The sequence below is a fragment of the Perissodus microlepis genome, chromosome 15 (assembly GCF_051167445.1).
Source record: "Perissodus microlepis isolate ML-2025 ecotype Zambia chromosome 15, ASM5116744v1, whole genome shotgun sequence".
NCBI lineage: Eukaryota > Metazoa > Chordata > Actinopteri > Cichliformes > Cichlidae > Perissodus > Perissodus microlepis.
In genome coordinates this window covers 25,570,383-25,583,058 of record NC_140475.1, presented here as the reverse complement: position 1 = coordinate 25,583,058, position 12,676 = coordinate 25,570,383, and the positions used below count along the sequence as shown (strand labels likewise).

The 12,676-nt window shown below is 47.5% G+C and overlaps 1 protein-coding gene across 5 annotated transcripts in view; it reads left to right on the top strand.

Annotated features, from left to right (window-relative positions):
* The window catches only part of kif26aa (kinesin family member 26Aa), a 52,882-nt gene extending 40,632 nt beyond the window's left edge, over positions 1-12,250 (top strand). For 3 of the 5 annotated variants that reach the window (XM_084952624.1, XM_084952621.1, XM_084952623.1), the window contains 6 exons: positions 882-1,044; positions 1,715-4,817; positions 7,779-7,969; positions 8,629-8,652; positions 9,629-9,779; positions 10,056-12,250. In XM_084952624.1, coding sequence (XP_084808750.1) covers positions 882-1,044; positions 1,715-4,817; positions 7,779-7,969; positions 8,629-8,652; positions 9,629-9,779; positions 10,056-10,243 — 3,820 coding nt within the window. In that variant the 3' untranslated portion in view covers positions 10,244-12,250. The remainder of the gene's footprint in view (positions 1-881; positions 1,045-1,714; positions 4,818-7,778; positions 7,970-8,628; positions 8,653-9,628; positions 9,780-10,055) is intronic. The other 2 variants (XM_084952625.1, XM_084952622.1) reach the window with 1 other exon arrangement.
* The last annotated feature ends 426 nt before the right edge of the window (positions 12,251-12,676 follow it).

Genomic DNA, 12,676 nt, shown 5'->3' with positions numbered 1-12,676 from the left:
TGATCCCTGTGAGGGGGGTGGGGGGTGGGGGTCAAGTTGTGAGCTTTAATGAGCTTTCAGTCAGTGTTAAATGGTTGTTTATGCTGATGAATAAGTCACAGTAATGATAACTGATGTTCAGTCCTTTTTTGCTCCTCACATTTGGTCTTTTCTGTTTAATACTTATTTCTGGATGCTATTTTTTAATTATATTGGTGAACTTTCACCTCGCTCCTTCGTCCCCTTTTCTTTTCGTTTGTGAAGCCATCAGCATCACACGTGTTTTATTTATGGAGCGAATATCTGCACCAAAGAATCTCATCAGTTATCATCCACAGACTTCAAAGACTAACATGCAAGCCTGTCGATGGAAGAATCTTTGATATCTTTATGTTTTCATGTTTTTTAATGACAAGCATCCCTTGAGTTGTTTGATGCTTCAGTCAAATCCATTAATAAGATTTTTTTTCACACATTTACATGAGTGAAGTTAGTGAGTGGAAGTTGAACCAAAGAAAACCCCCAAACGAGGACTTGTGATATTTTAGGTCAGTTGGTGGCTGGAGTTCAGTCGGGTTTGGTTAAAAAGGAGAAAAAGCTTAGACTGTAGTATGTAAATTCTGTGTTTGATCCGTCTTCTGTAGCGATAGTCCAGGTCTTTTCAAAGGCAGAGTTTCATGAACATTTCAGTCTGTCTCTGCCTCTGGATCACATGTGGTGTGTAGTTCAAAGCGGACTTCATTAATGTGAAATGAGAGATCGTTCCTATTCCTTTTTGCCTATCTGTGCCAAACTGTTGTGCGGTGTAAAAAATGGTATCTGTGGCCCCATGGGGATTCTCACGCCCGCAGCACGTCTTCCTTTTTTTGAGCTAACGAAGCATTTTTTAATGTATTATTCAGGGACAGCAAGCTCACCATGCTGCTCCGCGAATCCTTGGGCAACATCAACTGCCGCACCACCATGATCGCTCACATCTCCGACTCCCCGGCGGGCTACATGGAGACGTTGACCACGGTGCAGTTGGCCTCCCGCATCCACCGCATGAGGAAGAAGAAGTCGAAGGTGCTTCATCTTTATTCAGGTTTTCTTTCTGGAGCTCGTTGTGGCGGAGGTCACGGATCTCTCGTACAGTGTGCAAAACACCAAATGTTATATCACCAATACAGAAACCATTTACTCACATGTGGATGAGATTGATTAGGTTCTGATGGTTGTTAGGTTGAAGTTCACAGAAAACTGCACCTCAAACTTAAATCTCAAGTCTTTGTCTCTGAACATTAAACATCTATAACACTGAAGGCAAAACAAATTCAAAGGACAAACTGAGGTTTAAAAGTTATCAAAGTCTTCAAACCATTCTTTGGGATTTCCAAACATTTTGGCCTCTAAATGAATTTTCACTAATTTCTTGAGGCTGATAACAATAAACTCCTCACATCTATATTAATGAGTTCAGAATGTCATAATTCACAGACTTTTCCTATCATGGTTTTATAGATAATCAATACCAGTGTATCTACAGGGATGGGCGGTTGTGTGCTGAGATGAGCCTCATTAGGCAGTATGTTGAAGATTGGAAACCAGAGTTAGCAGCATATGCATCTCACTCACATTCATTTTAATGTAACACAGTGCATGGGCACTCATGTAATGATTTCCCTTCAGTTTAATCGCTGCATGATCCAGCTCTCTTTAGGAGATTAATTCTGTATTATTTCTCTTTTATTCGCAGCATGCCTCCAGCTCATCTGGAGGGGAGAGCTCCTGTGAGGAAGGCCCATCCTGTCGGCCTCCTCGTCTTCGACCCTTCCACCCTCTGACCGTGGCCCTCGACCCGGATGTTCCGCTGCTACTCTCGAGTGATCCCGACTATTCCTCCAGCAGTGAGCACTCCTGTGACACTGTCATCTACGTTGGGCCGGGAGGGAAGGCAATCTCAGACCGAGAGCTGAGCGACAACGAGGGTCCGCCTTCCTTCGTTCCCATTATTCCGTCCCTGAACAAAAAGCGAGTCAAAGATGCACCCAAGTCCGACGGTGACCACTTTAAGTGTAACACGTTTGCAGAACTACAGGAGAGACTCGACTGCATTGATGGCAGCGAGGGCCCGGCCATGTTCGGCACAGAGAAGAAATCAGTAGCACTGAAGGCTCAGAGTGGCCCTCTTAAACCCACAGAGGCAACGTCTCCACCCAAATCTGAGAAGAACTCGTCCCACATGTTCTCAGAAAGCACACTGACAACATGCATAGACAAATCAGATCAGGATCAGCCCAAACTACCTTCAGCTGGTGGCTTCATCGAGACGTCCAAAAGAACGAGTGCAGATGGAGAGAAGCTTTCAGGCACCCCCGTTCAGCCATGTGTGGTAAAGTCAGGGGGGGCTCCAACCCATGACTCAGAGCCTGTAGTTCGAGAGAAAGTCTACCTCAGAGGAGCTGTACCCAAGCCACTGGCCTCACCGTCCTTACCCAGGACAACGAGGATGGCACCTCGGCCTAAGGAGGCTCTTGGCAGGACTCCCCCTGTCGGTATAAGTGAACAAGCAATGAGGCAAGACCAGCCACCCAAATCTATAAGCCCTAACCTAAACACAGATGGAGCTGCTCACACAAGCAGGTACCCCACGGAGGTGAACAACCTCCGGGCCTCTCTGTTAGGACGATGCCTGGACGGAGACTTTCTGAGGACCACAATCACTCTGCAGCAGCCCGTGGAGTTGAATGGAGAGGACGAGCTCGTGTTCACAGTTATAGAGGAGCTCCCGCACAGCCTTGTCCCAGATAATGGCCGTCCCTCCAACCTCCTCAGCTTTAACACTGACTGCTTTCCACAGGCTTTAGCTGCTGGCTCTCGCCCGGTCAGCATCATCAGTAGTATTAATGATGAATATGATGCTTACACCTCTCTACAAGGAGCTGTGGGACCAGGCACTGATGTTGGCACCGAACACCAACAAGGTTTGCTTTCCCACAACAAAAAGCAGCCGTCTGTTGGCTCATGGCTTTGTGAATCAGCTGAAGGTGATGGTCTTCATTCACAAAGCAGGCTTTACTTGAGGGATAAAACAATGGACAATGCCGCCCTGCTGAGCTCACCATGTATATTCCATAAACAGCCGTTCTTACAGCATGGCATTAGGAGCTCCTTAAATGACAGCGGTGTCTGTTTCTCAGAGCTGGAAAGCGACCCTGCTACCCCAAACAAACCATCTTTTACTAAGTGCCCTCCTTCCCCCGAGTCAGCCAAAGCATCTCTAAAAGGCTCTCTGAAGGTGAAAGCCAATACCCTGAACACATCAGTGTCAACACAGATTCCCCGCCATGCCACCCATTCCAGTCTTCCCAGGAAAACCAAGCCTACCTCATCTGCAGCTGTGGGCTGCAGCAGACAGGAAGGCAGGCAGGATGATGTTTTGCTTCAGCGAAGCAGTTATTGTGATACCAGAGAGGCGGAGTTTCTTTCTGCAAGTAAGCCAACAAGAAGTGGCGTGACTAATGTTTCCACCAAGAGGTCCGGAGGGAACAGCAACAGTGTACCTCGCCCACCAAAGACACAGATGTCTTCTTCAGCCCAGAGGGTTGTTGATGGCTGTGAGAAGTCCAGCAGCAGGAGAGGAGACACTCTCATCAAATTGCCACGACTCACTCGGGGCGCAACAACTCTAGGAACCGTTTCCACCCCCCAAGAAGCTGCTTCAGTGATCAGTACACTGAGGTTTTCATCCCTGGGAAAAAAGGCAAATGGACAAAAAAGCAGCACAAAGTCTGGACAGTCGAGTCAAGAACAAAAATTAAGAATTGTGCTGTCTCCAAGTGCCTTAAAAACAAGCAGCAACACTGGAAAGTCCTCAGAGGATGAAGTGCATGTCAGGCTCAGAGCTGGTTCATTCAGCCACAGGACATCCAGCTTAAAAACTGAACACAGTTTTGCAAGGACATCCTCAAGCCTGAAGACGCAAGGAGCCAAAGATTCTTCCAGGTACTTTGGGAGTCTAATGTCTTTGGAAAGGTGCGACAGCCCAACCTTAGCTGGGTCCAAACCTGAGCTGTTCAGAGAGAACAGTGGTGCTACATCTGGAGGAAATGGCAGATCCAACAGATCAGTGCCAAGACTCAGTGATCCGGCATCCACCTCCACATTGGCCTTTCCGTCCCAAGTTCCAGCTGGTGTTTTTGCAGCAACCAGCAAACTGTGGCAGGTCCGCAGTGGCAGCGGATCAAGAGCAGCAGCTTCTGGTGGACTGAAACTTCGAACGCTGTCTGCCAGCAGTTCGAAGAGCCCAAGCTCCTCCCCCAAACTGCCAGAGAACGTAGCTGGGTGCAACACCAACCTACCTTCCAATGGCAAGTCCCCATCTCGCTCTGGAACCGGAGGCAAGACAGTAAAAGGCACCATTATGGGCACCAAGCAGGCCATCGGCAGGGCAGCCAACAGCCGGATTAGCGAGTTGGTTTCAGGTAGCCAAAGGAAGATGTTTGGTGGTGGAGCTGGAAGCGACATCCCTGGCAGCAGGACTGATAGCATCACTGGATCACCCCTCAACGCACCGTTGCCATCACCTTACAGCAAGATCACAGCGCCTCGGAGACCACAGCGCTACAGCAGCGGGCACGGCAGTGACAACAGCAGCATCCTGAGTGGGGAGCTGCCCCCCGCCATGGGACGCACCGCCCTGTTTTACCACAGCGGGGGCAGCAGCGGCTACGAGAGCATGATCCGAGACAGCGAGACAACCGGCAGCACCTCCTCGGCACACGACTCTATGAGCGAGAGCAGAGCATCCTCATCAAATAGGAGCCGAGTTTCTAAATCGCCCAAGAAGAGAGGAAACGGTGAGTGCATGAGATGGGGTAACGTAACACAGGTAACACTTTAGGTTCTGCTCCATGCAGCACTGCCCCTTTTTTTACAGTGATCAGATCTGAAGAACAAAAATCTTTAACTCGTTGACTTCTCTGTACTCATCATAGAATTCTATGTAGAGCGCATATAATGAGCTCATCACCTAAATATGACATGAATTCAGTTCTAAGGCTCAGTGAAAGCTGAAGATTTTTTAAAGTCTTTTTAAAATTGTCTTTTCAAGTCAAGTCAACTGTCTTTATTGTTATTCCAACCATAAAGACAATTGCCAGTACATAGTGAAGCAAGACAGCGTTCCTCCAAGACCATGGTGCTACATAAAACAGACAATCAACACAGGACTACATAAAGTGCAAGTGTGCAAAAAAACAAAACAAAGACAGAAGAGAACGATACAGAGACAACAGTGCCGACACAACAGTGCAATAGAAAAGTGCAGCAATGACAGTGGATTGTGCAAAAAGTAGCTTGATGTATGAGTGTGTGTGTGTGTGTGTATGTGTGTGTGTGTGTATGTGAGATAAGTGCAGATAAGTGCTTTTCCTTTTTTTGGCCCAACATTATTACTGTAAACATTATGTGGTATGTCAGCTGCTGTTCCATCAAGGGCCACATAAACACCGATGTCTGGCCACTCCTCCCCCCTTTGTGTCTGTCAGCAGATCCGTCCCGGTCGCTCCCATGTTAACCTCACGGCAGCTCACATAGACTTAAACGAGCCCTTCCTCTCCGAGGGACGGTATATCTAAGCAGTTATGGAAACACAAAACGCAAGGTTTATGGGTTTTATGAAACAGCGGCTCGTGCAGAGGAACTTGGAAGCTTTTCTATCACAATGAGATATTATTTAAATAACCTGTGAAATCATTACAGCTGATGGCCAAAATTTAAATCTCAGATTTGATATTCAGCAACTATTTCTCCGTGCATCGACTCAGAAAGTGAAAGAGCAATAAAACTCATCTCTGCTGAAGAATTAACATATTTATGGCTTTTTCCAGCATCCATCAGTGTGTGATGATGGCTGCTCGCTACAATATTCCTATGAATGCTGAGCACACCGAGAGTACAGGTGCTACTGCTGTGGGAGCATCTATCAAAGGCAGCTCTCCTCCTTGATATCGTGTGAAATTATCTCTCAGCCGGTGTCTTTGTACAAAAACTTGACATGGGCGCACATCATGTGGCACGCCGCTGCCACGTCCCAGTTCCCAGCAGCCGATTGCAATTCGTGCGGCAGGCGAGCCGGCGGCCTGATGCATACGGAATCGGCACTCTTGTGATCTGTCTGCCATTGGCCTGTGGATCTCGCCTCATTTCTGCCTCATTAATGTTTCATGAGGACAATTCCCAGTGTACATATCCAACTCCAATTATCACCCACACATCCTCCCATCCACTCCACAGCACTCCACAGCCTTCACACCCACTCCTCTTCGATCTGTCATCATGTCTGAATCCTCATCAGTGAGCCCGGATGTTTTTAATAAGCCATAACGTTTTTTTGTTTGTGGAGCACATGCCTGCTTCTGCTTTTACTTGGGAACCTAATTTGACAGCCGTGTGTACAAAGTCGTTAAAAATACGAGTGAGGTCTTCAGGTGGACAGCAGCGGCCTTAAAACCTGATCAGCAGCTCTAATGGATGTTGACAGAGGAGGAAGCACCACAGAAGAAGACAAGGCTAATTAAAACTAATGAGCTGCGTGGGCTGTCTGCTGAAATCAGCAACCTTTTATTGAACTTATTGTGATATTTCACTGGCTCGCCTCACAACAGACAAACAGCTTTCTGTTAGCGTTTGGCGAGCGTTTACGTTCCAGCTGTGACTTCAGGTCCATCACCACCTGCTGCTGGCATTTAAAGGCACCGTCACATATTACACATAAAAATGTTTTTATGGCCAATGTGGACAGATTCAAAGTAAATAAAGGATAAGACTCGACAGCTGGCTGATATTTGACTCTTTACTTATTGTTTAATAATGTCTTGCACAGTCAAAGGAGCAGTTTAAGACACATTTCACTGTGTGTTGTTGTGTTGGTGCATGTGACAAATAAAGAATCTTGAATTGTGTAAAGGAGAAACATCCACAGGATGTGACATTTATCCTTGCCAAGCAGCCCCGAGTCCTCACAACCGCCTGACACACTCCAACACAAACTCCACACACACAAAAACACAGGGTTTTACTACATTAGCATGCTAGCTGCTACCTTTGGTACCAGTTCATAACTACAGTCACCAGTCTGTGCTAAAGTGTGCGACTCCTTCACCCGCCCTTCATTACACACGTTCTTGTAGTTTGTGCATGCCCAGCTACAGTGCTGATTTAAAATATGGTTCTTGAACACGACACCACCAGACTGAGCTTACAGCTTTTCCTTTGACTTCAGTGAATAAAGAGTTTTTAGTCCGGGCCTTGTTAAAAACGCAGATTGGTCAGTAAACATTTACCTGCACATGCATCTGTACATCAGTGAAAGTCACGCGGGCTGGACAGGAAGGTTCACATGGGCTGATGTGGGCCAACCTGGGCTGACATGGGCCACGGCCCGTGAAATGCCCAGGTCTGGTTTAAGGCCATGTGGTGCAGCTGCGTTACAGCCTTGATAGTCCTGCCTGTTATTGAGTGCTATTGGCTGTCTTTTTAATGACATCACTGGCTCCTTGACACTGACTCAGGTACCTGCTCAGAGCACAGGTGTGACTAACTTCCTCGCTGACTGCAGCTTTAACTGAGTGAGTCAGCTGGCTGTGTTGAAGCTGTTCAGTGAGCATTCAAACACCAGTCTCCGAATGCAGGGCCCTGATGTTAGCTTCCACAGCTGGAAACACCTGCACCCCTAGCCCTGTGAACTTTACCTGACACACAGTCTGCTGCATTTACTGATCATGGGTTATTTCATCTCTTTCCTTTTCCACCTGCAGGGTTCCTGCGGCGGCGGCTAATCCCTGCCCCCCTGCCGGACACCTCCTCCCTGGGCAGGAAGCTGGGTGGTCAGTGGGTGGACCTGCCGCCGCTGGGCGGCACCCTGAAGGAGCAGTTTGAGATAAAGGTGTATGAGATCGACAACGTTGAGTGTGTGCAGAAGAGGAAGGAGGCGCTGATGGGATCTGAGGTGAGTCCTCCACCTGACCAGTAGGTGGTGGTTAAATAATGACATGCTGCTCACATGCCATTCAGCATCACAGCGTGCCGGTTTAGTCCCCTCACGTGGAGGTCGTGTTAAAACCCTCCGCTTCTCTGCGATGCACTGACAAGAATGACTCAAACACAGCCTCCTGAAGCAGGTGGAGTTTCATCTGGACCCTCAGCCTCAGTCTGAGCGCACTCAGAGGAGCTTTTTATATTTTTATCCAAATCACATATATAAAGCAGACCGTGGGGGGGATGCTTGTCTGGTCTCTGTGACAGCCACCTCTCTCAGTGTTAACGGGTCATTAACCCTCGGCAGAGCGGCCTGTCGGGCTCTGATTTATTTTCAATTAGAGGAAGGTGACGTGCTCTTCATATCCGGAGCACTGCTCGGTGAATAATCGGCTGCTCTCTGGGGTTTTTTAATACATATCACTGTACAATTTTTCAATTTTTCTATACATATTCTGTACATTGTTACCTGTATATATGGACTTCGGTTGCTTATGTTTATAGGACCACCTTGTGTCTTCCTTTTATATTTTATTTTTCCTTGCTGTAAGAGCTGTGTAACACCAAAATTTCTCATCCGTGGGATAATAAAGGTTTATTCTATTCTATTCTATTCTATTTGTGTCCCAGCAGACGTTCCACGATGTTGAGAAGGTGAGTTGTCCTTTACACGTTCATTCCTACATTCCTCCAAACAAACCATCCATGACATGAAACTCGAACCGGCCCTGGTGTGGAGGACCTCTGTGATCCCACCGGAGAGTGCAGGGTTAAAGGTCAGAGAGGGTGCCGGTCTGACTGGCGGCCGGTGTAGAGACGCCAACATGGAGGCCGTGTGGTGTCGCTTGTCTGTGCTCAAACTTTTGTCTCACACACTGTCTGCCTGTCATGCTTTGTGTGTTTACCTGTTCACACTGGATTCATTCTGCTCGCTTCACCCGTCGGAGGTGCTTCCTGTCCTGCTGCATCTGTTCATGTGTATTTTACACCTGCATGCTTTCCCCAAATCCCAACTTGTCCTGTAGCTCCAAATGAAACAAGGCTTTCTTGCTGCTGACACGGAGACCTGAGTTGGCTTTACATCAGCAACTCGCTGGTTTCACTGGTTTCCCCTCCCATGGGCCTCGCTGAGGTTGGTCACGCCTGTGTCATGGCCCCACATGAACAATTTGTGATGGTCTAACTGGAGTCAGTCAGTCTGACTTCACCTGAGAATCTGGCCTTTTTGGCTGCGTGTCACAGAGAAGCTGCTGCAAATGAAACATAAACACACAGTTAATGTTCAGGTCACTTATCATCTGGATGATCAACTCTTTTATTACTGCTCAGCTGCCCACATTTACAGACTTTCACAATAGAAACATCCCAGGATTTTCAGAATAAAGCTCTCTGAGGGGCAGCTGTAATGAAGCGCAGGTCTGAACCACCTCTCTGTCACCTGCTTGTCCTCAGTTGTCCTTAATCCTCCTCTGATCACAGATTAGCACTGCACTGACTCCTAATTAAAGCCAGACACAGGCTGGAGTCTCGAAGCCTCGTGCTAATCCCCCCTCGTCTTCCTCGTCATCGTCCACACCCCTACCAGCCGGTGTGTGCAGTTCGAGGCTCTGACTGTGTGCTCGCTCCTCAGGGTCTGCTCTACTTCAATGCCCGGTTGAGGATGCTGGAGAAGCGGCAGCAGCAGATCCAAGAGCTGAAGAGCAAACACGACAGGCTGAAGGCGGAGCTGGAGGAGGCCAAGAGCTGGCTGATGCTCCACCCGAGCAGGTGGAGTGGAGAGTGTGAGTATGAGCCGCAGCGGGAGGGAGCTGGTACTCATATAATAGATTACTCAGCGTTTAGAAAGCCGTCAGTGACCGGCTGCGATATTTCTGTGATGATGAACCACAGAAACCTCAGAGTTCAGCTTCATGTGTTTGTCATTAACTGAACTTAACTGACCGGGCCAAGCGTTCAGAGATGCTGTGCACGAGCAGCTGAGGCAGAGTGGTGATGTCATGGTACAAACGTCGGCCCGCATGCATCTAAATAGCTAACCGCTCTCTCCATGTTTGCAGTTGACGTGGACCAGGACCTGGACTGCGAGTCCCAGGAGTACCTAGAGGCTCTGGCTCAGGCCACGGGGGAGCTGGAGTACTGCGTCAACCTGTGCAAGTCCCGTCTCATGATGGAGACCTGCTTCGACATCACCGTGATGACGGCAGGTGACGCTGCGCAAGGGGGCCGTCAGGAGGTGGAGGTGTGAAAGGTTCGCTGACTCACCGACGGAAGATTGAAGCAGACGTCCTGTCAGAGCAGAGCAGCAAATGGCTGATCGGAGATCAGACCTCAGAGGACGCAGCTTTGCAAGTGCCTTCTATTCACAAGCTCAACGACTCTGTGAGCTTGTTTGTCGTGGTGTTTTTTATGGTGCTGAATTCATCCGTTGTGCAGCAGAGTTTAGGAAAAATGATTCAGCTCCAGCATGGACTCTTTTCACCTGTAAGCTCCACCCCCGAGCCTCAAACCTGAAGAACCCAGAGCAGGACCATGGGTTTGATCCCGCTCAACGACTTAAGCACTCGAGTTGAAGTGAACGAACTCTGAAGTTGGTTTTAGGAAACCGCCTCGTCCACCCTGAGTTCAGCCTGCTCACGTTCTCAGTGACTCAAACAGATGTTTCAGCAGGTAAAACATCTGTGGCAACATACATGATGACATCATCTGCACTGCAGCCAGAACCACAGAGCAGGAATGGTATCTAAATGACAGATGTACAGACATACAAACACACATTAAAGGGGACGTGAAACACTGAAACACTATGGTCTCCTCTCAGTAAATAACAACTCGGATGTGTTTCTGAAAGAGAACAATGTTCTGACAGTATCCAATTTTAAAATCACTGAATAAAAGCTAGAATCTCGGTCAGGTGACATCACGAATCACGTGACCGACGATCGCAAGTTGCCCATTTTAAGTCGAAGCGTCCAGAACAGGGGTGTCCGTATATTGACGTGAAGAAATATAATGCAGTTTTTTTCTGTTAGGGAGGATTTGTTTGTCGTTAAGTGTAATGTTAAAATAAGTTCTTTAAAAAGCCAAAATGATTTAATATGAAGGCAATATGAGCAGAGAGTGCAAACGTACTAAGAGATTGACTATGTTAGTTCAGTGAGACAGTCAAAAACTAATGTGTACACTTATGTCTGCATTTTTATTTTGTTAAATACGAACAAAATGATAGAAGTGCTGCCACGTGTCTGGCCAGAAAGAGAGGACCAATGTGTTTATTTGGTAGTTCAATGAAAGGCTTTAGTTAGTTAAGAGTGAGGAAAAGAATCTGTGTTCACGTTTGCAGTTTTGTCTTGTTATACACTATCTGAAATTTAAAAAAACAAACAAACAAAATATTACATTTTCAGAAATATTTGTGGGTGTTTTCTTGTTTGTTTCTTTGTTTCTTTTTTACTACCTGAACGCTAAAGTGGCCCTCCAATGAGATGACGGTGCCAGGAGTGGCCCACAGCTCATTTAAGTTTGAGACCCCTGGTCCAGAAGAGCACTGATGTGTAAAACCTGCAGATCTCTGACTGAAAGCCCCACCCACTTATAAACTGTCAGTCACTTGTGGTTGCCTGATCGATGGTCTGCGGCCACGTTTATGCACACTCACTTCCTGTTGGACCCTGAAACGTTAGCTTGTCATGACGCATCGGAATCTTTTCTCGTCCACGAGTTCTACAGCCACATGAGGATGTCTCCGAAACTCCAAACTGTCCCCAGATGCTTTCTCAGACATAGCGAAGAACATCAAACTCTGAGCTCCACACATGACCCCACCTCCAAACACAGTATACTCTCTGAAGAATACAAAATAAAAGTTCAGAGTCAGCTGTGAGGATGTAAAATTTCACATTGCAGATTTCCATCACACGTGTGATGTGCAGCAGGAACTGACACACTCAGATTCAGACTCAGTCCGAAGAGAGTGGACGACGTTTCCCGTCTCAGGCTCTTTCTGAAGTGGCTGCATGAAGCATCGTTCTGCATTGTGTTCTTGTTTTTGTTCGTCGGGTTTCGTGTTTTTCTTTAAATTGATGAAATCGCTCTGCTGATGTGGCGTGTTAACCGTCTGTTTCCTTTTCTTTGTTTTTGTATTGTACAGTTTTCTAACTATTTGTAAAAAAAAAAAAAAAAAAAAAGAGGAGTACGTGGGTCGGCGCAGAGGCAGCATCAGGAACATGAATAAAGATTCAAAGATTTCATCTCATGTTTTTGTTATTTGGTGAACTCTTTTTGTGCTCCAGGCTGAGCTGGTGGACTCGTTACACTGCAGCACTTACCAATCACACGTCAGCATACGGCCAGTCTGTAAATCAAACCTGACCCAACAGAGCTCAGCTTCATCAGGTCGCCTGTTTAAAGTCCTCCATACAAGAGACATCATCATTCAGGAAACACTCCTCCTCCTCCTCCTGCCTGCCTCCTCCTACTCCACCCCTTCTCCTCCTCCTATCCTTCCCATCCTCCTCTTGTCCTCCCCTCCTCCTCCTCTCGCCCTCCTCCCCTCCTCCTCCTCCCCTCCTACTCCTCGACAGTTTCTGCTCCTCTCATCTCCAGGTCTCTCACACACCTGACATTTCACTTTCTGTCATGTGACTTCACACCTCGGTGGCAGTGGTCAAGTATGAGGAGG